Genomic DNA, 23,900 nt, shown 5'->3' with positions numbered 1-23,900 from the left:
ACCTCCTAGATCTTCAAACTGAGTCACTCCACTATGCTCGCTCCCATACTCCGAATCCGAAAACAAAGATCCGTTATCGCTTGTATCTGAAGACTATCCTGGTCCACAAAGCCATTTTTCAAAGGAAGCACAAATTCATCCTCCTGGCTCTCCTTTTCATCGTCGGCTTCATAACCCGCGTCTTCTGGAGGTTGAAAAGACCGAGCGGGGGAATCTAGCAAAATATTAGCACTAACCAATTTATGTCTTGTGATTTAGGCAGTAGGATACCTTGAATCTGGATGGTCCTGTGCGCCATCGGAGAAGAAAAAGTTCGTTGAGAAGGCGTTCAAGATGGGAGAGATAGGAATGTGGTGTACATGCTGATGTCGAGAAAAGAAATCAGAAAAGGAAAAGGAGAGGAAAGAATACTCTTTCTCTCGTACTTATCTTGAAGAAACTGCTCTTTTCTGGCGGCTGTGGCCGATGCAATCCCACTTGAATTCATTTCACGCACCGCGCTCGTTGCTGTGTGGCGGCGGTGTGCTTAGACATGCACCTTTGGCGCTTGTCTTGACAAGGCTACGAAAGAGGACATGATACCCCTGTTCTTGCGTGAGGGATGTGGCATAGTGTTACTCGGAAGACAGGACGGAAGTCGACCCTCTACTCGACGTAACCCACCGAGGGGGAGGGGGTGGTGCGAAGGGGTGCATATTAAAACTTCATGCCCCGAACCTTTTCTTTTTTTGCTTTTCTTTTCTCGGCAAACCCTCTTCCAACTGCTGCTACTACAAGAATCACTTTTGCTGTTCAAATGAAAGCTATTTATTGGTGCTTTTAAGTGAAACCCTTTTGAGGCATTCCCATAGGGCTCTTTCTACCTTTGTTGTAACACACAGCTTCGACGCATCGCCGGAAAACCAACACGATTGAGTCTCTGTCTCTAGCTTTTTTTTGTCTGAGGTGCTTTCTCGGAGCAAGCCTTAAATTTATAGGGGTGTAACAAACCTATCAAAAAGCGTTCCTAAAGCAAGTGATAGGACAAAATGAGAAGGACATCGGAGGAGCAAACGAAAACAAGTGAAAAGAGACATTCCAGGCGTCTGTTTTGACCGTCGACTATGACGGATCCCCCATTATCGCCGGGCTTTGTCATCCAGATCTCGTGTTGGTAAGATGGGGGATATAAATACAGCGATAAAAAGTAAAAAGGAGACCTGAAATGACAAGGTGAAAAAAGGGGGCCGTGGGGGGGGGGGGGGACAGATGGCTCGCCCTTTCTCCCTGCTTCGTACGGTAATTTGCGAACCAGCTCCAGGCATTAAAGCTCGCCGTATGCAGAGAGATGGAGGAATTGGGAGCTCCTGTACCCCGACAAAGTGTGGTTCGCACTTGGCGGAACTTTGAAACTTTGAGCCTCAAATTGGGAGCGTCTTCTTTCCAGCCTTTACACCACCGCAGTTTTTCAGCTTCCGTCAGGCTGTGTATAAAAGGGTCCGGAATTGCCAAAGATTAGTCGTTTTGTCTGCCGACTTCAATACTAGCTACACCAGTTCTCGCTGCATTCTTGTTCTATACAACGTGGTTGTTCCTGACACGGCGAAGCAGGCGCGGCCTTCTCCTCCCCGGCCATATCTACGGCTGGGCCTGGCGTTTCTCCTCAACGAAAGAGCTCAGTTTCTATACCTCCCACTCAGAGTAAGCCGACAGAGAGATGACGGTGGCTAGACACCGTGGCGGAAAACATACGTCTTGGATTGGAAAAGGTAGAGAGCAAATGCATCGAAATTGATCTCGAGCTGATCGCGAACAACGATCCACGAAATACACCCGATGCTAACGAATGGCAAGCGTTCCTAGCCCTGCACAAGGCATTGCTCTATAAGTATCTTACTTTATTCATTTGTCTCTGTACCCATCGGCCTCGTCGGCGCTTCGTTGCGCCGCACGGAAGTATGACATGCCCGCTCGTATGTGGCGGCACGGCATGTACAGCTTTCTCGAGCTGTTGCGCCACGGCCTGCCTGCGTCGCGCGAGTACATTGTTGCTTTTATTTCCTTCGCATACAATATTGTCGGGTCCCCGTACAAAACCGCACCCGCGTTCAAGGTTACAGGGATAGAATGTCTGGGCGATCTGAGCCGGTACCGTATGGCGATTGAAGACGATGACCAGCGTGTCTGCGGCAATTGGATCAGTGTTTCGCGCAACTGGCATACCATGGCCTCGAATCCAGCGTCTAGAACAGGTCGACTTTGCCACCGTCGTGTGATTCTCGCATGGCCAAATGTGGTCAACCAGCTGTGCAACTACGTCAAGAGCCTCTGTGTGCCGATTCCTTTCGTCTCTACACGTGCATCTTAACATGACGCTTCTGGATACCACTCTCAACGGCGAGACCAAGCATATCCGGCCTGTCGAGGGTCATTTCGTCAAGGCCCATGTCATTTTATTTACGAACTGTATGCGGCCAAATAAAGAGATTGCGCTCACCGTGACCAGCCTTCTTGACGGCCTGGATACGCACATTGCCGAGTCTGCGCAGGCCTGGACCGAGGCTGTCGTTTCTATGGCTATTGTGAACCGCTGCGCGCCGCTCACCTACGGCGGCGATGACTATGTTCTGATGAAGTGCCGCCGTGCTATGAACCGTATTACCAAAAACATCGACGGTAGTGGCATCCTTGGCGTGGACAAGCCGTCCTCTACTACTTTTGCCCGGTTTTCTAAAGACGAACTGACAAGCAATGATCCCAACATCCTCAGCGTCTGCGCCCGCCCAAACGACGGAGGGTAATCAGAACGACCAAGAGCAATCGTTTCCACAGCGGCCCGTGGCAGATCTCCAGGTCTTCAAACATCTTAACCTAGCCCAACGTCTTGTAACCGAGATGGACCGGGTGATTTTCGCCCTCTTTAAAGACGTTAAATATCACGGGTACGTTTATACGCGCCTCATCTGGTTACTCGGCATGGTTCGCCTTACTGAAGGGATGGTCTACGTTGAACAAGGGTTTCCTTGGAGAGAGCTCGTTGTCTCACTTAACCACATTCTCTTGTCCAGGAAAGAAGAAGAGAAAAAGAGGATCCAAGGGAGCCAATTCAAGCAGCACCAGAAACAGCAGGCCGCGGTGGCCGCCGATAACAACAGTCCCTTTATGCCTGCCGAGCCATTTAATGTGGACATGCCGCTACCGCGATCAACGCAGCGGCGACGAAAGCTACCGGAAAATTGGTTGCTGTGGGGGCTTCTATGGGCGGAGTACTACTATCCGCAAGAATGTTTTGCCGAGATGGACTCTACCGAACACGCCGAGAAGCTGATAGAGAGCGGTAAGACGGGGCCGGTACGTGAGAGGCTGACACGCGAGGACCGTATTTTGCGGATAGCGCGCCGTCTGGCTGAATACAACACCTGGATCTTGTACGATGCTAAAGCACACAAGTTTTCTGTCAACGCGTCGTTTCGCAGTGTAGCCTATTTCGGTGCCGAGGTCAGTTTGGCGTTTCGCTTGTTTTTGTTTTCGTTTTGTTATTTGATATTCTTTGTGGGCGTTTTTTTTCTTGTTTAATCAACCTCGCCAGTTTTTCTCTACTCGCTAAAAAGGGAATGAGCGTCGTCGACTGTCCTATTTCTGTATCTAGACAGCAATGTATTTACATAGTCAAGTTCTGATAAAACATCAGAATTACGCCGCCTCGATCGATCCTTATCTCGTGTCCCTGTGATAAATCGGGGGGATATGAGCTGGTCGTGCCATTTAGGTCGTTGGAAGATGGTAGAAATCGTCGGGTAAAAGACAATTTTATCCAAAATCTTCGCGTCACCTCAGCCTCTTTCAGCCCTTACATGTCGCGTATGAGTCTCTTGGATTGTTAGCTAGACTCGGCCGAGATCGTCTTGCAAGCAGGAGGCCGGGACAGTCTTCGATAGGGCGTATGATAGATTATTGGCTAGGCGAGCATGGGCCGGGGCTGGCCTGTCCGCCGTTAAACTCCCGACAGTACGTCACCATTACCCGTTAAGCGAGTCGGGTCGCCTACCTCGTTGATTTAGAAATACGCTAAACTAAAAAGGGTAATTAATACATAAAAACCCCTGAATTAAACATCGCCTACGTAAAGAAATCTCGATGCGTCCTAGTCTAATGTTAAGTGTTAATGATAACTATTTACGGGTTTATACTTGTCATACCCAAGATATCTTGTAGACAATTTGTTTTTATACGACCAATTTCTATCATCACGGAATTTTAATAGGCGTGCCGGGAAAAGAGTAAAACAAGGAACAAAATGAAAAAACAGACTAACCCAGCAGTTCGAATCTTAATTTCTTACTCATCCGTTTCTTCGCTAGCGACTCCCCTCAAAATCGGAAACTCACCAAGGGCGTCAACGACGCGAGCGATTCTGACGATGTGTGGCCTTTCTGTATTTAAAAAGAAGAGACCTACCGAAGTCAGCTAGACCTACACAGCACCCATTTGCACGATGGAAACGAGTTCATCTAACGTTGAAAAAAGCTGGTTACCATTTAACAAAGATGGGCGAGTATTCCATTGGAACAGCCAGGGCCATTACTGGGACGATCATCTGGGAATCTATTCAACAGAACCGTTTTCTTTTAATCTAGTAAATTCGGGCTTCTAAATCAAAGCACGATCAACCGCAATCAGGGATCCGATCGAGATTTCATGGAACGCTAAGTAAGAGAAGTTTACAGGCATAGATGTGATGAATGGAAAGGTTCTTCAAATGAGCAAGGTAGTGGTACGAAAACTACTATCAGATCCAGAAACAAGCCAGATGGTGCGTTCTGCACCTCTATGCCACAGACAATAGCAGACTCTCTTTCTTTTCGTTTGAAGATATATGTATTTAGTTTTTGAGAGACCCTTGCCCCGTCCTTTATTCAAGAGACTTTCCTTTCCGCGGGCTACCGAGGCTGACCTCAAGTCCTCTAGCAAGGTCAACCTCATCCTCGCTTTGAAAATGCCGCGGGGGTCTCATTTTCACACTATCGGCCCCCACACCCTGGATGGAAACCCGGCGCCCGCCTCCAAGCCGGTGATGACTGGAACACGGTGCGGAGCGGGCCGCCGCTACCCACCCTAAGGCCCGACTAACCCCAGTTCACCCCATGCGGCAGTTGTAGTGGTTCGTGGCCCAGTTTTTTCTTTCGTGTTTTTCTGTGTTTGCTTGTTGGTCGCTGCGTATTTTGCTTCTCGAGGCTGGCCCTCTTAGCTCTTATTCGTGTTGCTTCTTTTCGGTCAGCCGTCGGCCAAAGCTCTTTATTCTCTCGTGTTGTTTAGTCCTAATACACCGTGCATAAAACAATGTGTTTAGATAACTAGTAGATGTGACAAAACAAAGAAACCATTTTATCGGCTGTCGTCAAAAGCCGACACGGGCTTTTTGTAATTATGAAATCCTGGCAACATATTACTAGTAAACGGTTGGTCGGGGTTTCCCCGGGGACGTGCAGGATGTACTGGTAAAAGGTCGTCGGGACTTTACTAGTAGATTTGCGGGACATTTTACTGGTCAGCGGTCGTTCGGCGGTTACTAGCTGAAGATGAAGATTTCGGTTGTAGGATGTTTTACCGGAAACTAGTTGTCGGATTTACTGGTAAACGATTGACGGGTTGATAGGATCGTACTGGGTGTTTGCGAAAGATTTTACTGGTACTGGTGTGCGAGAATTTTACCAGGATTGTCAGGATTGTCAGGATTTTACCGGTAGGATTTCGAGGTTGGCCAGGATTAGGCAGTAGGAAGATTTATCAGTAGATCCATCCTGACACCGTTTGCCGTTGCATCGAAAATATTTACTGACGGGATTGGCAGCCTCCACCCTCAGATCCAGCTTCGAGTCCATCGACTTTACGTCGATGTCAACGTATCGCAGGAACCTGCTGCCGCCGTGACAGGCTTGCAAGGCCGACAGGGGCACCAGGGTGTACCCGGTGAACTTGCCGTTGTTGCCACGGTAATGAAACTGTTCATTCTGCCGCCGGAGCCTGGCCAAGAGGGTAAACAGTGGCGGGCCCGTCTGCAGGCGGCACTGTTATATAACATACTTTTCGTATATCTTTCCTTATTAAACGGAGAGCTTACTCGCCTTGGTTCCACGGTGCAATAGAAGCTCGTAACACATCCTCGGCGAAAGATTCTAATAATTCAAGATGCGTAATTGTAGATCTTTCATCCTTTCCTCGCAGATACGTGTTAAAGCAACGTGTGTCAACGGCCTCCTTCTGTTGCAGCCATTCTTTCACGGCAGGGGGCAGCGTACCAGCGACAAAGAGGTCGTGGTCTTTCAGGTACTGTATATACCGATCTTCTCTCTCCAGTCGCATGCGCACCGCTGCGGAGAGAGCACCACCTTTGCTGCCGTCCAGCGTAAAGAACTCTGCCAAGTAGTCTCGCGGTAATAGGAACGGTTGGAAGAATTTGGGAAAGATGGAAAAGAAGTATGTTTGGACGAGGTGGTAGTGGTGCCGCAGGATCACCGCAATAGGGAAGTCGAGGCGTTCGGGAAGATCGGGACCCCATTCGTCGGCGAGCATCTGGTATACGTTGCGCACGCTCAGCGTTGGTTTTGTTGTTGTTGGTGGAGTTAAAGTTGAAGAGGCCGCAGCCACCTCCGCGGCCATAGATGACAGCACGGCGTAAAATTCGCGGTATTCTTTGCGGTAACTCTGCGAGGCGACGAAGCTGGGCGACCCCTCCGCCAGCCAGGTGGGTGGCATGAAAAACTGTTGCGGAATGGCGCCGCTCCATTCCCAGTCGATGACGCCTTGTATGTTGAGGTCGTCGTCCACAAGGATGTTGTACCACCGAAAGTCGGTATGCGCGAGGACAAAGAAGTTGTAGTTTGTACGCGTGTCGACGACGTCGAGGATCCTGGCCTTGATGTCGTGCAGCGCAAACACTTCCATCTGCGCCCCGAGCAATGTGCGCTGGGCGACGGGCACTTGGTATGCTTCGGCAAGGATGCTGTATTGGTAGAACGCGTACTCGATGGTGGACCGAAAGGTGGCCGGTCGGACGGATGCTCTGCGTCGTGTCATTTTCTGCAACTCGTTGTACTCGATGCAAAGGAGGTCGCCCATAACAGGCTTAGATTCGAGAAGGCTGCCTTGAGGGTTGTCCTGGGGACCTGGATACAAAGAGCCCGAGAAGTCAAATTCGAGCGCGCGGAGCTGAGCGATAATGTCAATTATCTGCGCGTACAGGTGCGTCTTCCTCTCGCGTGTATCGGCGACAAACTTGACCAGGTCGATGGGCTGGCCTTGGATGTAGTCGAGGATCATGTAGACGCAGCGCGTCGGGTCGGCATCCTGCCGGCTGAGGTCCTCGTCACATCCATACGTATGGACGCGGGCCACGGGAATCGTAGTCTGTTGGCGTACGTAGCTGCAAGGGAAAGCCGGTCAGACACTCTCTACCGCCCCCCATCCCCCCAGTGCAAAGGAGACCGGCCTGACTTACCGCATCGTCGCCACTTCGCTCTGCACCTTGGCCCACGCATCATCGAGAGCTGGCTCGATGGCGACCCGCACGTTCCATTGTGTGCTGTGATCGTCGGCGAATTCGACAAAAAAGCACGCGTTGAAGGAACCGCACGCCGTGTCCCTGAAGACGCGGCATGGCTTCGACGCGCTGTGGTGGCGCGACGCTAGGCGGCAGACGGCCTCGGGGTCGATAGCGTCGACGAATGCCTTTTTCGCGGCCTCGAGCTGCTCGAGCGTGGGCGGCCACTCCTGGTCTGTCTTTGGCTGCTGGGCCATTCTCTGCCACTGCCAGAAAGACAAGGGACGAAGGAGGAAATGCAAGAAGACTTGTGTGTTATGATTTGAACAGTGGTAGCAAAGCGCCAGGGGCGAGACTGGAAAACGTCGCTAGGGTCCTAGGTGCATTCGGCAGTTGGGTTGGCTTATCAGGGGCGAAACGAGCGAATTAAAATCGGCCCGTGATTTGAGGGGAGAACGAGGGGGCAGATAAGAGAATTTATTCCCTCCCGGAAGTCTACAGGGCCCTTTTGGCGCCCCATAGGAGCACAAAGCGTATGGGGTGCCGCCCATCCGCTTTTCTTATGGAATAGTGGCCGTTTTCCTAGATGCATTTTTCTTTCAAGGCGATAGAAACTGTATTACTGCGCAACTACAAGACTAGGTTGGTATCGCTACTTGTTCTATCTTATTCATGCAATCCCGTAGCTGACCGTGACATCACGCCGTCGTGCCTGTCTAGGGCAAGTCCTCTGCAACGCCGGCTAAGGTTGTCCAAGGCCGGTGCCTCGTTCAACGGCGGTCTACGCGGCAAACAAGCGCAGCAATACCGCGCCATCCATCGAAACTACGCTGCCGCCAGAGTCTTGAAACGATGCGTTTTGGAGTCGGTGACGCAGATGCTATCGCCCCGCCTGCGTTTTTGATGATGATCCTTGGCTTGAGCGAAATGTTGTGCTGATGATAGACGTGGGCCTTGAACAGCTCTCGTTGCCGAGGACTTCACCGCGCGTCTTGCGCTGGGCGAAAGGGCATGGCACCGGTCCCCCCCTCTCTGGCTTTGAGGTGTGCGCTCTCGACATGCTTCCACATCGACGCCGTCCTCGTAAATCTCCGGCCACAGAAAATACATGGCGGCGGACGCTTTCTCGTCTTCTATTGAAGTCGTGACCCGGCTGTGTCGGGTGCAAGGCTAGAAGCGGTCTCTATGTGGCTGGAATTGGCAGAAGCTGAGGCTGGTATTTCAAGAACTCCGTTTAGAATGGGGCGAGGAGCGGAGGATGGCTCTGTGAGAGGCATTGGCGTGGCTTTCACTTCCCGGAAGTGTTGTGGCTTTGTGTATGGTACTGGTTCGTCGGATGGATCTCTGATCTGGTCCTGCCAGGGCTTTGCTGTCTCATCTGGAAAATGATTTTGCTGCGGAGTAGGCGTTTCTTTCACCTCTTCCTTCCAAGCAAGGTCGACCAACGCATTAATTGCATCGATTTTCCTGTGAACGGCCGCCTTTCCGGAAGTTGGTCATTCAAATCGCCAAAGATGTCAGCAACTCGTCTCCGTTCAGGAAGCGTAAACGCGACTGTGCGGACGAGCTCTTGACGATGCTCGTTAAGCAGCTGCAGGTCGAGCTCTTTGTCGTTCTTCAGGTCAACATACTGTTGGCGAACGACTTTTTCAATCTGCCTGTGGTGCTTCTTTCTCGCGGCTAGCAAGGTCTTTTGAAGAGCTGCGAAGTTTGCCGTGTCGCAGTCTGTAGCTAGATCTTCGCGGTCATGATGCTGCTGAAGCACGAGAACGGACATCTTTTCCCTCAAGACATTGAACTTCGGCACTAGGTCCAATGGCACGCATCATCTCATCCGTGACGCTGGCAGGGGCGTTTTCGTACTTTTTGGTACCGAACGTGTAATTGCATGTTGAATGAGACAGGAGTCCCGGCCAGTTTCGAGGGCGACTGGAGGTGCCCGTTTTCATTTGCTGTGTTTGCACCATCGTTTACTCTCTCCCCCTCTTTTGGTGGCCGTTTTGGGAAAGTTCAAATCACGTGTACTGCAACCACACACAGCAAAAGCATGTGAAGGTGTGCTACCTCGCATTTGCTCGTTCCTTTTCTCACCCACCCCGAAGTTCCCCCTATTTTGTTTGATGTTGGGGATACGATACTTCGCTGTGGAGAAGTCCCATGGGCGCCATTTTGTCGGTCTTCCTTCCGGGGACAACCAGGAAAGCTTCAACAATCCATCACAATCCGTAAATGCCGGCAACTCCACGACTGTTTATCTAAATACCCTCATACATTGTCGACAAAACATGGCTGGTCTCAGTCTCGACATCATCAAACGGGCCGCGGCCGACGCTGTGCAGGCAGCCAACTCGCCATCCGGCCGCTCGACGCTGGCTACGACGGCGGCCGTCGTTCTGGGGCTGGCCACCATCCCGTGCGTCAACCGGCTAGCGAGCAACTACAGCCTGGGCAACACCCTATTTGCCAGCACCCCTTTGGCCAGCACATCGCCGGAATGGTCTGACTGGTCCAAGGAGATTGTGCTGATCACGGGCGGCAGCAGCGGCATTGGGCGGATCATGGTGCACGAATTTGCGCGGCGCGGCGTCAAACTGGTCGTGCTGGACCGGCAGCGGCCGCTCGAGAGCGGCGCCGACGGCGGCCGGTTCCCGGGCCCAGACCAGGGTGTGCACTTCTACGAGTTTGATCTGACGGCGCCGGACAGCGCGCTGGAGACGCTGGCGGCGCGGATCCGGCGCGAGGTGGGCGAGCCGACGGTGGTCATCAACAACGCGGGCATCGGCCACGGCCTGTCGCTGCTGGAGGCGACCAACGACCAGATGCGGCTGGTGTTTGCCATCAATGCCGTTGCGCCGATCCGCATCACGCGCGAATTTTTGCCGAGCATGATCCGCAAGAAGCACGGGCACATTGTCAACGTGGCCAGCATGGCCAGCTTTGTGACGATTGCCAGCAACGTCGACTACAGCTGCACCAAGGCCGGGCTGCTGGCGTTCCACGAGGGCCTGACGCAGGAGCTCAAGCACCGGTACAGCGCGCCCGAGATCCGCACCACCATTGTGCATCCGCACTTTGTCAAGACGCCGCTGCTGGGCGAGGCCACGACCGACTCGGACGCGACCAACTCCGCGCGGTTCCAGGGCGGGCTGCTGGACGCGAACACGGTGGCCCTTGGCGTCGTGGACCAGGTGCTCGCAGGACGCAGCGGCCAGCTGTTCTACCCGCCCAAGTTCGCCTCGGGCACGCTGATCCGGGCGATGCCGACGTGGCTGCAGGAGCACATCCGTGGCACCTTTGCGACCGTCTTTGTGCGGCCGATGGCCATGGGCGAGAAGAAGTAGGAAGCATGTTGTATGTGTGGGAAAGTGCGGCTTGGACATCTACTTTGTATATTTGAATAACACTATTTATGGACGCAATTTACTGTTTGGATTTTGTGGTTTCATGTTTGACTCGAGAGTTTGTTGAGTGTGGTGGTCCAATGCTCATAAACAGTCGATGCCGAGGCCTGGAGGCTTTTGAGCCTCCGAGCCACAGGTGATCGTCGGTACCATTGTCCATTGTGGGGAATTCTCTCGAGGTTATTACCCATGTACCTATGGGGGAAGACTTGCCAAGTTGGGAGGTTTTTCCACTTTGAGACCTTTGATTGGGATGGCATATTATTTAGAACTTTCTTTGTCCACATTTGCCATTGAATACGGGTTGGTCCACACACAAAGCATCTATCTTTCCACCTCGTCTTTCTCCATCCACACCATCACACTTCTGTGGATGTGAGGTAGTCCCAGACGGCTGACGCGTGGACTTTGATGACATGCAAGTACTCACGAATGGACGCCGACTCGTTGACTTGGGCCACTCTTTCGGTCAGCATACTACAGTACACATAATGTTTATGGTCGCATATGCGGTCCAGCGGCCTTTCGTGCAACACAATTACTTACTTGTCTTGGGGCTGCCGCCGTAGATGTAGGCAGGAATGCCGGCATAGCGGTAGTGCTTGCAGTCGGTGGCGCCCATCGACGGAATGGCAAGCGGTGCTGGGTCGCCCGGGGCCAAGCCATGGGCATTGCGAATCAGCAAGTCCAGCACCGGATGGCCCAGCGGCGACACGCTGGCCGGGTTGCTCGCTGGCTCGACGACCGACAGCACAAACGACGCGGCCGGCTTGTACTTTTCCGTGGCCTTCTCGATGACGGGCAGCACGTCGTCTCGCGTCAGGCCGACCGGCATGCGAATGTCCAGCGAGAACCGACACGTGTCCGGGATCATGTTGATGGCCGAGCCAACGCCGCCCTCGATGGTGCCAATGTTGACCGTGGGCTTGGCAATCACGTCGGCCGTGCCAGGGCCCATGATGTCGTCGATGCGCTGCCGCACGTCGGGGCGCCGCAGCTGGTCGACAATGCTGGGCGGCAGCCGTGCCGCGGCGTCCAGGCCCTCGACAGCGGCGACAACGTCGCCCAGGAACGCGGCGGCCGTCCGCACGGCACCCTGGCTCAGGTTCGTGTAGGCGCCATGGGCGCCCGCCGTCGCGCACACACAGCGCATCCGCAGCGTGCCCTTTTCCGAGAAGCGCACGCTGCCGACGCCCACGGGCTCGGCACCGAGCATGACATCGCCGCCCCAGCGCTGCCGGTTCGACCGGACCAAGTACGACGTGCCCCATTGGCCGCCCGTCTCCTCGTCCGACACGCCGCAAAAGGCGACGCTGCCGCGCAACAGATGCCGCCGCTCGTGCAGAAAGACGTACGCCACGAGCAGCGCCGCCGTCCCCAGCTTCATGTCCACGACGCCGCGGCCATGGATGCGGTCGCCCTCAATGGCGCCCGACCACGGGTCGTGGGTCCACTGGCCGCGCGACGCCGGGTCTACGGGGAAGACGTCAATGTGGCCGTTCAAGACGAGGCGGGGACCGGGGCCGGCCCCGCCCGCAAAGTCGCTGACAATATTGGGGTACCGCACCTCGTCGTTCGCCCCGTTGTCTCGGCTGGGGGTGACAATCTCGTATGGCACGCCGTGGTTGTCCAGAAAGGCCGTCAGCACGGCGGCGGCGGCGCGCGTGTCGCCCGGCGGGTTTGGCGACGGGGTCTGCACAAAGGTCTGCAAGAGACGGATGTGCGCGTCAGCCGCAGCGTCGAGTGCCTGCAGAAGCAGAGCCTTTTGGTCCGGGGCGGGCATTGTCGTGGTGATGCCGGGGGGGACGATGGCAAGGGAGTAGAGTGAGTGTCGTTGGTATTGGTGCTGCGTAGGACAGACTTGGAGATATGTATCAAATTGGACCCAAGTCAGCACTTACTATGTAAGCCGTACTTGTGGTCTGAAATACGCAATGATCACGACAAATTGCCATATTCAAAGTCCTCACTAGTGACTCATCCGGCGATGCGATGCAACATGCAGACAGTTGTCCAGACGTATGGAAAGAGAGGATAAAAAGACAAGTGAATTTAGTCCGGATGGACCATATTTATGCCGTCGGCGAGCATCACCGATCAGTTATCCTTTGTCGAAGCACTACTACCAGGTTATGCATTGTTGATCCTTGCCTTTTAGTTCAACCAATTGCGTCCTAATGTGTTTTAACGCAATACCTGTTCTACTCCCATCCGCTGTTTGGTAACTGAAAGTCGTTCTGACCATCACCTCACTCACTGCTATTTATTCACGCCAGTTGACGAGACATTTCCTGCCGGGCGCAACGATGCACATTCCCGGACACGTGGCCAGCACTGGCTATTTAACAAGGCAGGACGATGCATCGATTCAATTCAGACACAGCATGACTACTACCTCGGGTTTCGTCGACATATCTGACACCAACGGCAGAGCCACCGCGATTTAGCGCAGTGGTCGGTTACAAAGCCGTGATTTAGCTAGGGGCCGCAGCGCAGAACACCGAGAGAAGGCAAAACGCGGGCAACCCTTCGTTGCGATGATAATCAATACGAGGCTGTAATTCTCGTCGATCCAAGGACATGCAATTCTTGTAATAAGATGGTCTGGCCGTCCTGTTTGGCGCAGGGTAGCAGCACCAAGACAATCTAAAACAAGGATATCGCATAGATCAAAACGACCGACGACGATATGGCCAACGACAAGACGACGTCTTCTGACCCCCGCGAGGTCATCCGCACCCTCTTCCGCTTTCTCGATGCACAGGGCCAGGGCGACTACATGGGTGAGGCCGTCTCGCAGCTGCAGCACTCGCTGCAAGCGGCAAACAGGGCCGTCGAGCACGGCGCCGACGAGCCCACGGTGCTGGCGGCGCTGCTGCACGATGTCGGCCGCTTTATCCCAGAGGCCGCGTCTCTTCCACAGCTGATTGCCCCCGACGGCACGGCCTTTGGCACGGAAGCCCATGAGCGCGTCGGCGAGCAGTACTTGCAGCGGCTTGGCTTCCCACCGTCTGTCTACGCCGTTGTTGGTGCGCACGTCTGGGCGAAGCGGTACCTGTGTGCCACGGAGCCGCAGTACTGGGCGTCTTTGAGCAAGCTCAGCAAAGTCACGCTGGAGCTGCAGGTACGTGTCTCCGCCCCCCCCCCCCCCCCGGTCGTCTTCTTCAGTCCGATAACGTATGCGGCGTACCTGTTAACAAAACAGGGCGGTACATTTACACACGACGAGGTGGCAGAGGCCCGCAAGGACCCGCTGCTCGAAAACAAGCTCAACGTCCGGCGATGGGACGACCTGGCCAAGGTGGCGGGCAAGGTCGTGCCGGGATTGGATGCGTACGAGGACATGGCTGTGCACTGCCTTGCCGGCGCGAGGATGAACGAAGCTTGATTTGTGGAAGCAAATACTGATGTGCAAACGCCGTGTACTCATTACTCATTATCTTAATCCACTCTCTCTCGCGCTCTCAGTTGAACACCCGTGAATAATGGTACGGATTCTTGCCACGCGGCAGCGGCACGTCGACATGGCGGCTCACACCCTGGGCCCAGGCATAGCAGCACCACACGGCGACGAGAGCGTCACGCTGGTCGCGCCGCATAGGCGCTGTGACGAGGAGGCGCGGCGTGTCTGTCGGCTGGGGCGGCGGCGGCGGTGCCACCACCGCCGCATCCTTTCCCCGGTCCACGCTAGCTTGCACGGCGATGCTCCGCGCCTCCATCGTCTCGTACATGAGCGCCACCTCGTGTCCCGTGGCGTCGAGCCACGACAGCACCCCTTGCCGCGTGGGGCGGTGCTGCGCCCGGAAAACGGGTGCCGGGTGCGCCTGGTCCCACCCGAGGCCCTTGACGCCGTCCTTGCTGTTGAACTCCATCAGGACCGGCTCCGCCGACCACGAGGCAAAGCTGCGGCCCCGCAGGCCCAAGTGGCCCAGCGGCGCCGCCCGCGCGTTGGTGGCGCGCATGTAAAACTCGGGTCGGCTGCCGCCCAGGGCGCCGCCGAGGCCGACGACGTAGTCAAAGGCGCGCGAGCGGTGCAGCGTGTACATGTTGCGGGGGCGCAGGACCATGGGAGCTTCGTCGCACCGCTGCTCCAGGCGGTCCAGCTCGACGGCCTTGGTGGCTGGGCCGAGCGTAGCGAGACCGCGGTTCACACGATACAGAGGAGTGCTGGGCGCGTGCTCGGCAACAATGGTCTGGCCGTCCAGCAAAAGCGCGGCAGCGGCAACAATCTCGGCGTTGTAGGCATACACGTCAAACATGGCCGTGTCGACTGCCGCATCTTTGCCCTTTCCTGCTGTCCAGCCAACCTCAAGCATCGATGGTTGGTAGGCAGGCGGGGCGGCGCCGGGTGAAGGGCCGGACGCAGGGCCAGGAGACGGGCGGGACGTTTCCTCGTAGGGAGGGAGGATGGACTGTGCATCGGATGCATCCTCGATAGCCGCATCCGGCGGGAGAGTTGATTTTGAGTCGGCTGAAGCCATGGTGACTTTGGTTGTGAGGCGGCAGAGACGAGGAGAGACGACAGGTCCGCGGCGAGAATAAATAGCTTCTACGGCGTAATTCAGGCGAAGAAGGTCAACACGATAAAATCCGACACGTCAACAAGGGTCAACGGCCAAGACATGAACAGCCACCATCGGCAACGCCAAGACGCGATAGACCGGATGCAGTTGTCAGAGTTGACGGAGTTGCAGAATGATGTCAGTGGGCAAATAACGGCGAGGATGAGGAGAATGAATGCAAAACATGGCGGACGACAGAAAATGATGCAAAAATGAAAATCAAACAAAATTATATAAACACTAGGACGCAGCAACGAAAATGCACAGGATAACGAAACAACGAGCAGAGGGATTTACGAAAATGAAAAGGATCCTTGTGACGAGAGGGGGACTGAATGCAGCTGTTGGATGGAAGCGACCGGACTGCAACAATACGGCGAACGAGGCTGTGTCTCGGTCACAAGATGGCATGAATTGGAGAGTCGCTACTTTAGTCATTTTTACAGCAGCCAACCACCAGTCTTAGCATTGTTTGACCTCCCCACAGCTTCTCTACAGAATGTGATGGCGTCCAGCTGCCAGTTTTGGTGGCCGCTTTAAGCTTCAAGGGCGGAACGACCTACTTACCAATGTCTATGTGAAGTTGAGGAAACAACAAGAGGCAAAACTGAACCTCGTTGTATTCGAAGAAAGATATAATAAAGTCGACAGATTCGTATTCCTGACGGGAGACGGTACCTGAAGTAACAAATGCTCTGGAACTGGCCGATGTTTGACAGTGGATGCCATGTAAGAAGGATAACTGCATCACGATATCAGAATATCTCCTGACCACGGTGTTGTTCGTGCCCCCGACGGAGTGGTGAACCCGGTACTATCCGGTAAGACTACAGAACAGAACACTTCAAGGCACTGACAAGAGGAAACGAAGACAAAAATGGATAGGCGAGTCCATGCCGAGACGACCCGATCTTTTACAAGTAGTGGTGACTTGTTCGTCTAACCCCGTTTCGACCGACAACTGCGTCTGTCCCATTCTGCGTGCGGCAATGAGAATTCATACCGTTACTGCCTCTCCTGGTGAAAATGGAGCGGCTGTCTGGACTAAGAAAACGGAGGGTGCCGTGCGCAAAGCACATATAGCTCAATATATCGAAAGATGGTACCTTTGTATAAATCAGGCACGGTCAGCTTCCGTTCCCCTTTAGGCACGTTGTGGCTCATGCAGGTCTGTCTACGATTTAGCCTGTATGGACAAGTTGTGGACCCAGCACCGGCGCATTCCAATATCGACACAGTCAGCACGGCTGTCCCAGTGATATGCTGAATATTGACGTACGTTTTCGATGGCCAATGTATGATGCGACCCGCTATGTACACGATGCTCTATTTAGATCGCCACTATCCCCACGGCCTGGGCCTCGGCCTCGGCCACGCCTCCGCACCTCTCTGCCGTACAATGTATGTAAGATTAAGACGAAGACGGCGCTGCCGTCGCGGCCGCCTTGCTGTCGCAGCCGACGCGCGTGCCGCTGATGGCCACGTCGTCGTACCAGAACGTGTTGGTGTCGCCGCCGTACGACTCCCAGCCAAAGTACACGCCCGTGATCTTGGGCTTGAGCGCGCTGCGCTGCCACTGCGCCGCGTTGGCGTTGGCCGTGCCCGCCTTGCTGGTCAGGCCGGCAATCGCCTTGCCGTTGAGCCACGTCTCAATCGTGCCGTCCGCGCCGACGTGGTACTCGAAGCACTGCCAGCTGCCCGTCGGCAGCGCCGTCGAGGCGGCAATGCCCTGCGGCGACAGGTCCGGCAGCGTCGCGTCGTCCGACTCGCGGTTGTACATGAGGATCTGGCTCTGGCCGCCGATGCGCAGGTGCTTGTCGGCGCCCTGCGACGCGTCCGACATGGTGATGAACGACACGTGCGACGCCGTCAGCGCCTTGGACGCCTTGAGCCACGTGCGCACGTAGAGGTCGCCGCTGGGCACCTTGGTCGTGCCAAAGAAGACGTGTCCGCAGAACCCGCCGGCGCCGTCGACGCGGAGCGAGTTCTTGCCGCTGTGCGCGGTCGTCGTGTCGAGCGTGACTTTGCCGCCCTGGTTGCACGAGGGCGCGTAGATGGGCCAGGCCGTCTGGTCCCAGCCGCTCTCAAAGTCGTTTGACACCTGGCCGAGCGTCAGGCCCGGGAGCAGGGCCAGCGCGGCGAGGGCAGCAGTCTTGGCGTACATGGTGATGAATGCTGTGTGGTAGCGGAAGACGAGAGTGCGTTGTCAAGGTAGATGCCGTCGCTGAGGGAGAGCCAGCTGCGCAGATCCAGAAACATCGTGAGCCTTATATACGCTGACCCAACGTCTCCCGCCCGGAAGCCAGACCTCCTTTCCAATGAACGTCCCCCGCATGGGGCGGGACAGCATGCCGAAATTCATCAATTTAAAGTACACGAAGTCTTAAAGCGTCACATAGGACGCATTGGATGCATTGGATGCATGGGAGACGGGGCATGTCGTCCGCAAAAGGCGGCAAGCGCATACACAGTGAAGGCGGTCTGCCATTTGCAAGCCGCGTTGACCTCGGAAGGTCTCCCGTGAAAGAGATGAGACCAAAGGGGAAATTGGGAAGATGGGGGGCTAGAACCTGGACGGGCTAAGCACAAAAGTCGTACAGTTTCCGTTTTCCCGGGAGAATGCCACCGTCAGGGGAAAGTCTGTACCGAGTACGGAAGCAGATAAAGCACGTGGTCATGCAGCTGACAAAGTCGACTATGGCTGCGAAAGAATTCATTTGATTCAAAATGCAAGGTAGCTGACTGTCAAAGTATCGCAGTCTCCGTGGACACACTTGGCTTTCAAAAATAATATGCCGCATGGCTCGATTTTCTTGATTTGAGAATCGCCAGGACGGCCCGTAAGACAAATGTCGACGTGCTGCTGTCATTGGACAGTGTTTGGTATTTTGGGTTAGAGTCGCATCCACCAAAACAGGTTGACGCAACGACGTCATTTCGCATCACACGTTAGAACCTCCAAAATCGGAGCTCACCTGTCCGCTCCGAAAATAGTGATGACAGACGATTTGTTCCTTTTTTTCGTGTATGAAAGTCATATTTTTTCGCTTTCTATTTTCGAAATAATATAATAGGAGAAAATAAAAATAAAACGCAATGAAAAGCATAGGCATGACTCTCAAAGTCACAATTTAGATATAAATTATCAAGATCGCTGCTGATCATAAACAAAAGTCCCTCTCAAGTCAACACCTGGTATAACACAGGAAAGGAACTGAAGCGCATGACCATGTGGCTATGCTAAGCAAAAGCTTGTTTATCTTGTCGAGCTTATTTTCTGCCCTCTCTTCAAGTGTCTGCGGTTTCCATTCGATGGCCTTCAACGAAAGCATGAAACGCACCAAATTGCGTCACAGCCTTGCTCTCATTGGGCCTTGCAGGCCACGACAGTTACAGGGGTCATGAACTCTCCAATACTGTGCCTGAGCGACCAAAAACAGGATTCGAACACCCATACTCGATCCCTATCTTGAGAGATTTCATGTACGACGTAATGCTTCAATGTATATGAGAATACGTCAGTGGGAAGCTACCGGACGATGGTGCTATTTATGTGTGCCCTTTAAACATGTATATATGCCCGTCTCATCGTCCTCTTGATCTCTCTCGCAAGTAAAGCACGCCAGGCCAAACAAACTTTCATATCATCTTTTTTACCAACACTGCAAAATCACACAAAAGCAGACAAACCCGCCACAATGCCTTTCTTTTCACGCAGCAACATGGAGCCCGAGGAGGAGATCATTCCGACGCACCAGGAGACTGAGCTCAAGCACCAGCGCGGCGGTCTCTTTGGCAGCCTCCGCCGTGACCGTGATCCCTCGCCGGTCCCCTCGGCCAACCCGTCCGTTGCCACAAACGGCTCGCGGGTCTCGACCGCCGGCTTTTCCCACTCTCGCAACTCAGACGCCGGCAGTATCGTGAGTGGAACCGGCAGCCACCGCTCGTTCCTGCACCGGTCTTTCGGCCACGGCAACAACAGCGACAGCAACCTCGACCCCAGCATCCTGCAGGCACGTGAACGAGTACTCGGCGCGGAAAATGCCGAGCGGGAGGCCGACAGGGCCCTCGACATTGCCCGGCGCGAAGTGCGCGAGGCACGCGACCACGTGAAGCGGCTGGAGCTGGAGGCCAAGGAGGAGGCGCGGCGGGCCAAGGTCAAGCAGTTCCATGCACGCGAGGTGTCGAAGCGGGCGAAGCCGCTGGGCCGTATGTTGACTTCCTCTCCTAATACAAGTTACAATTGCAGTGACACAAATGTACTAACAACAAGTATAGGTCACGACCTCTAAACGCTTCGATAATGACAAATAATGCGTCTTTTGTTTATGAAATTTTACGTCACTTTATATCCTCGTCGTTGCCTTTACTTGCTTTATCAAACACTATACTGTACACTACCAATCGTTTGATTTTATGATTCTGACTTTCTTTTGTTAGCTGGCTCGTTTTGTACAATAGAATATCATCTACATGTGTTACGTATAACGTTTCTATGTTTGCAACTACCAACTAAGCATATACACGCCAATGGACGTAATTACGCATTTATGTACGTCGGCAACCAACAAGCTGACTGTTCCAACCTTATGGTGACTGGTCGTTGCTAGACGACGGCCTGCAATGACTTTTCCTCCTCTCTTTAAGCATGTTACAATTTGAACTGAATAAATGAAAGCCACCCTTCTCTTATCAAAGGGATGCAAAGAGAACATCGCCGGCAGCCGACCGAGCTCCTTGGAAATGTGAAGGAACGAATCATCTCTGTCGTGGCACACAACTTCGTTAGGTATCACGAATGCTCAACGGCAGGATCACAATGGCTGGACTTTGACGATAAAATGCCCGTGGTCCTATGAAAGGAACACAGCGTGGCGCGACATTTTTCCAAGAGATTTTTCATCCCAATTTACTTGCTACAAGAGTGTTTCACAGCAATGCCGTCGTGCGCAAAACTACGGATTGCGCATTGTGGTGCAGCATCCGGCACTTCATCCGTAGCTGTTGTTCATTGTGCGAGGGACTGCGGCAGTGAAAATCACAAAACAACGAGCAAAGCAATGAAACCATCCAGCCCGCAAGCGGGCTTCGCGACTGGCTGGATCACGAGGAAGCCCAACCATGGCGACCATTGAACGAGAACTACGTGGAAAATCTCTTTGCAGAATTTTCTTTTCTTGCATAGGTGTGATGGTTCACGATTGGAGGAGAAACTGCGGTGGATCAGATGAGAACCGAATGGTGGCGACGGGCCGTTTTCCAGCTGCAGACTGCGGCAGTTTGCCTTGCAGGCGGAGAATATGGAACAAAAGAAACCCAGAAAGGAAGCCAAAACGTCCGCGACAAACCGGAGTCCGCTCACAAACTAACAAATGTTGTGAGGTGAGGTAAAGGCAGCAAGCGCAAGGGACTGACACGGGGTCCTTCACTTCGGTCATGATCATCGTGTCGTACAATTACGACTTATGATTTGCGGCGGACGGGCCCTCTGATGTACAGATTTACGTGCGGCAAGGGATGCTTAAAACGACCATAAGCCCCGGGAACAAATGAGCAGGCCTCAAACATCCGGATTGCCCTTGGGTTGCCCTTACGTCCGCTGCCACGTTTGAGGAAGGGATGGTGAGGTGGCATAATCCTACAATGTAAACTTTTCTACTTTTGGGTGGCAACATGCAGCCCAACAAGCCAAGACTGCCTACCATCGTACTGCATATGCATATGCAGGTCCGCCTCACACACACCGTAAGGGCATCTCTGTGCAAGGGCACTTCACTTTCGCGACAACTCTTATTGCTTCGCCGCCCTGGCCTTTTTTGTCAGATTTTCACTGCGGCTTTTTTTCTTTTCTTTTCTTTTCTTTTCTTTGTTTTTTTGGCTGCCTTGTGCGGTGATCTTCTCGTAAACTGCCCTGAGACCGCTGTTGGGCCGAGATTCTGATTTCGTGTGACCGGGACACGAGATGAAAGAAATACTCGAAGGGAGGGAGACAGGTGGTCTGGAACATGAGCAGGTAACAATACCTGATTGGAAGAAGGAAATTTCTCACATTCAAGTAATACCCTTTGTTTTGTCCTTTACGGAGTAAATCTCCATCGTTTTCTTCCCACTTTACTTCTTTGTCCATTTATTGATTGTTTTTCAGGGTTGAAACCGACATTGTTTTTGAGGAGACAAAGAAATAACGAAAGCCGGCGTCCAAGTAACACGAGCCACAAATGAAAGAGGGACAAAGGGAAATGAAAGATGAAAGTATTTTTCACCTTCCAGTCGCCACGATGGTACATTATCATACGTAACAAATTGACAATTTGGCTCTTTTGGCTCGTTTGGTTAGCACCTCCACTTGAAAGTGTGGCGGACCTGGAAGTGACGAAGAGAAAATGGGCGCAAAAGATGTGGCGCTGTTTTTGCTCACCGTCGCAGGTTGCTCAGGGCTTGTCTGCCTTGGGCTTAGCGCCAGGAACAGAGGTGGGAACTAGGGAAGTGCCTGCAGGAACCGCCAGACATAACGGTGTAGCAGTACATAATCATACACATATCATGCGTGACGATGGAGGTACATGTACATCTTGTAGGTAATTACAAAATTCGCATTACTACGATGTATGGTCGTGTGTCCTTTGGTACGAATGTACAGATGTCCGGTAGATAGAACACAAGCGGGGAAGAGAACACAGAGAACCAGAGAAAACGAAAAGTAAGAACTCCGTGCGACGAAGGTCAATAAGACCAGGGAGGGTCGCAACGGTTTTGTGTCGCGCGACCTCCTCAAAGCATGGCATGTCTGCCGATGGCGCCTGCCCTCCGCTCCAATTCCTTTTTGAGGGGGAAATTGCGGTCCATCGCGCAATGGTAGCGCTGGGGGGAGGACCACTCCGATGGTTGGACCGGCGCCAGATGGGCGAAATTATGTGAAATTACGGAATACAGAGAACCCGCCGAAGAAGGAAAGAGATAGTCTCAAAGTAAAGTTAGGGAAGAGGGGCAATGGGCCTGGACCGGACAGGAAACTGCGATCATCGTCGTTCTGAGATGAGGAAAGCGCGACCCAAATGGTAGTCTGTTGTTGTGCTTCTCGGAGAGGAAGGTGCGCCCTCGTGGACATTCGTATCGCAACCCCCCACTGTTCTGACAAAGACGCCTGCTCAGGTTGCAGTCAACGGAGTTTCACGACCGTGCCAGCATACGACGACATGCTGCGATGGCGCAGTGCTAGGAAGAGAAACCGAGGCGAGGCGAGGGGAGAGCGGTCTCACGATATGACCTCAGACGGCCATTTTCGGCGACAAATGCGACATGGCTGCGTGAAATGAGAAAGGGAAAGAGTGAAAGGCGAGAGGACCAGCAAAACAAACGGAAAACAACGGAAAATGGGCAAGTGCAGGGGTCGCTTTGGAGCAGGCCGAAAGAGACAGGTCTCCCCGTGCCTGCAATTTGCCAGAAACCGCCTCTGCCCTTGCCAACCAGGTCGCAAGTACTTCTGAGAGGACGGGTCGCAGCGGCTAATTTGGGCCAAATTTCCCTGCAGCGCCTTGTAGCATTGACCCCGGGCTCTTGATTTGCCCACAGACGTCTGTTTGGGTTTTAGAGGCGGCAGGGGTCTCGACACTCTATTACCGCGTTGCTTGCGCCGCAATATGGCGACAACGCCACTGTTTTGAGGTGGTTTGCACCATTTTCTCTTATTTTTTTCAGTTAGCTGGCCCGTCGCATAACAGGGGCCTGCCTGGCCACGACAAATGGATACCCGCTGTGAAGGCCCGGTTTACTGGCCGACCCACAATTTTAATGGCGGTCTCTTTCTTATTTCTCTGTGTCTTCTTTGTGGTGCGTTTGTCCCATCAGCCAACAAAGACCAGCGCGGTGTTATTGCGCCAAACCGACAATGTGGACCCCTGCCACAATATCCACACTCCACACACACCCACACCCACTTTCAGGCACATTCAGAGACCCCCCCCTGCGAGCGATGGGCAGGTGCGATCGTGGAAAGAATCTGAGGTGCTCCTTCCAATTCCCATGTCGTTCGACGTGCATCAGTTTTGCTGGGGTTCCGCTCTTTTATTCCTTCGCTCCCCCGTTCTCCACAAACGTTCTGACTTCTTTCCTCTTTCTCTCTCTTTTCGCAGTTTTTGCTTCGTCACCTCCATCCACATCCATATTCTCACATATTCGGGCTTCGTTGGCAAAGTCCTCTTCCACTCACTTACACAATCGAACGTTCAGCCGTGTTTACACGCAGACTCTCCACCACCACGCCAGTCGTCGGATTCTCCCACCTCTCTCACACAGCCTCTCCGAACATCACGATCTCTCACGAAAACCTTCACCTTCTCTCTGCGCTTGCTCCGGAAGCACAAAACTTCGTCACGCTCACGCCTTGACCGCAATAGCTGAAAATCAATATAAATCAAA

General features: G+C 53.6%; 8 protein-coding genes across 8 annotated transcripts; 4 read left to right on the top strand and 4 right to left on the bottom strand.

Annotated features, from left to right (window-relative positions):
• Positions 1–2,348: 2,348 nt before the first annotated feature.
• Positions 2,349–3,586, top strand: SPBR_04286 (uncharacterized protein; the record flags this gene model as incomplete). Its single annotated transcript, XM_040762569.1, has 3 exons — positions 2,349–2,776; positions 3,048–3,477; positions 3,569–3,586. 3 exons carry the CDS (start codon positions 2,349–2,351, stop codon positions 3,584–3,586), a joined length of 876 nt encoding a protein of 291 aa, XP_040621775.1.
• Positions 3,587–6,096: 2,510 nt separating this feature from the next.
• Positions 6,097–7,776, bottom strand: SPBR_04194 (uncharacterized protein; the record flags this gene model as incomplete). The annotated part of the gene is made up of 2 exons (XM_040762477.1): positions 6,097–7,402; positions 7,478–7,776. The coding sequence occupies 2 exons, from the start codon at positions 7,774–7,776 to the stop codon at positions 6,097–6,099; spliced, it is 1,605 nt and encodes a 534-aa protein (XP_040621774.1).
• A 2,028-nt stretch (positions 7,777–9,804) lies between these two features.
• On the top strand, positions 9,805–10,860 carry SPBR_04332 (short-chain dehydrogenase/reductase 2; the record flags this gene model as incomplete). Its single annotated transcript, XM_040762615.1, has 1 exon — positions 9,805–10,860. One exon carries the CDS (start codon positions 9,805–9,807, stop codon positions 10,858–10,860), a length of 1,056 nt encoding a protein of 351 aa, XP_040621773.1.
• Positions 10,861–11,458: 598 nt separating this feature from the next.
• SPBR_04284 (peptidase) lies at positions 11,459–12,703 on the bottom strand (the record flags this gene model as incomplete). Its single annotated transcript, XM_040762567.1, has 1 exon — positions 11,459–12,703. The coding sequence occupies one exon, from the start codon at positions 12,701–12,703 to the stop codon at positions 11,459–11,461; it is 1,245 nt and encodes a 414-aa protein (XP_040621772.1).
• A 906-nt stretch (positions 12,704–13,609) lies between these two features.
• Positions 13,610–14,308, top strand: SPBR_04442 (uncharacterized protein; the record flags this gene model as incomplete). Its single annotated transcript, XM_040762725.1, has 2 exons — positions 13,610–14,044; positions 14,126–14,308. 2 exons carry the CDS (start codon positions 13,610–13,612, stop codon positions 14,306–14,308), a joined length of 618 nt encoding a protein of 205 aa, XP_040621771.1.
• A 76-nt stretch (positions 14,309–14,384) lies between these two features.
• On the bottom strand, positions 14,385–15,401 carry SPBR_04343 (uncharacterized protein; the record flags this gene model as incomplete). The annotated part of the gene is made up of 1 exon (XM_040762626.1): positions 14,385–15,401. One exon carries the CDS (start codon positions 15,399–15,401, stop codon positions 14,385–14,387), a length of 1,017 nt encoding a protein of 338 aa, XP_040621770.1.
• Positions 15,402–16,893: 1,492 nt separating this feature from the next.
• Positions 16,894–17,646, bottom strand: SPBR_04426 (uncharacterized protein; the record flags this gene model as incomplete). Its single annotated transcript, XM_040762709.1, has 1 exon — positions 16,894–17,646. One exon carries the CDS (start codon positions 17,644–17,646, stop codon positions 16,894–16,896), a length of 753 nt encoding a protein of 250 aa, XP_040621769.1.
• A 1,534-nt stretch (positions 17,647–19,180) lies between these two features.
• Positions 19,181–19,774, top strand: SPBR_04471 (uncharacterized protein; the record flags this gene model as incomplete). Its single annotated transcript, XM_040762754.1, has 2 exons — positions 19,181–19,691; positions 19,761–19,774. The coding sequence occupies 2 exons, from the start codon at positions 19,181–19,183 to the stop codon at positions 19,772–19,774; spliced, it is 525 nt and encodes a 174-aa protein (XP_040621768.1).
• Between the last annotated feature and the right edge of the window lie 4,126 nt (positions 19,775–23,900).

Source organism: Sporothrix brasiliensis (genome assembly GCF_000820605.1).
Source record: "Sporothrix brasiliensis 5110 chromosome Unknown Cont16, whole genome shotgun sequence".
NCBI classification, from domain to species: domain Eukaryota; kingdom Fungi; phylum Ascomycota; class Sordariomycetes; order Ophiostomatales; family Ophiostomataceae; genus Sporothrix; species Sporothrix brasiliensis.
This window is presented reverse-complemented; position numbering and strand designations above follow the sequence as displayed.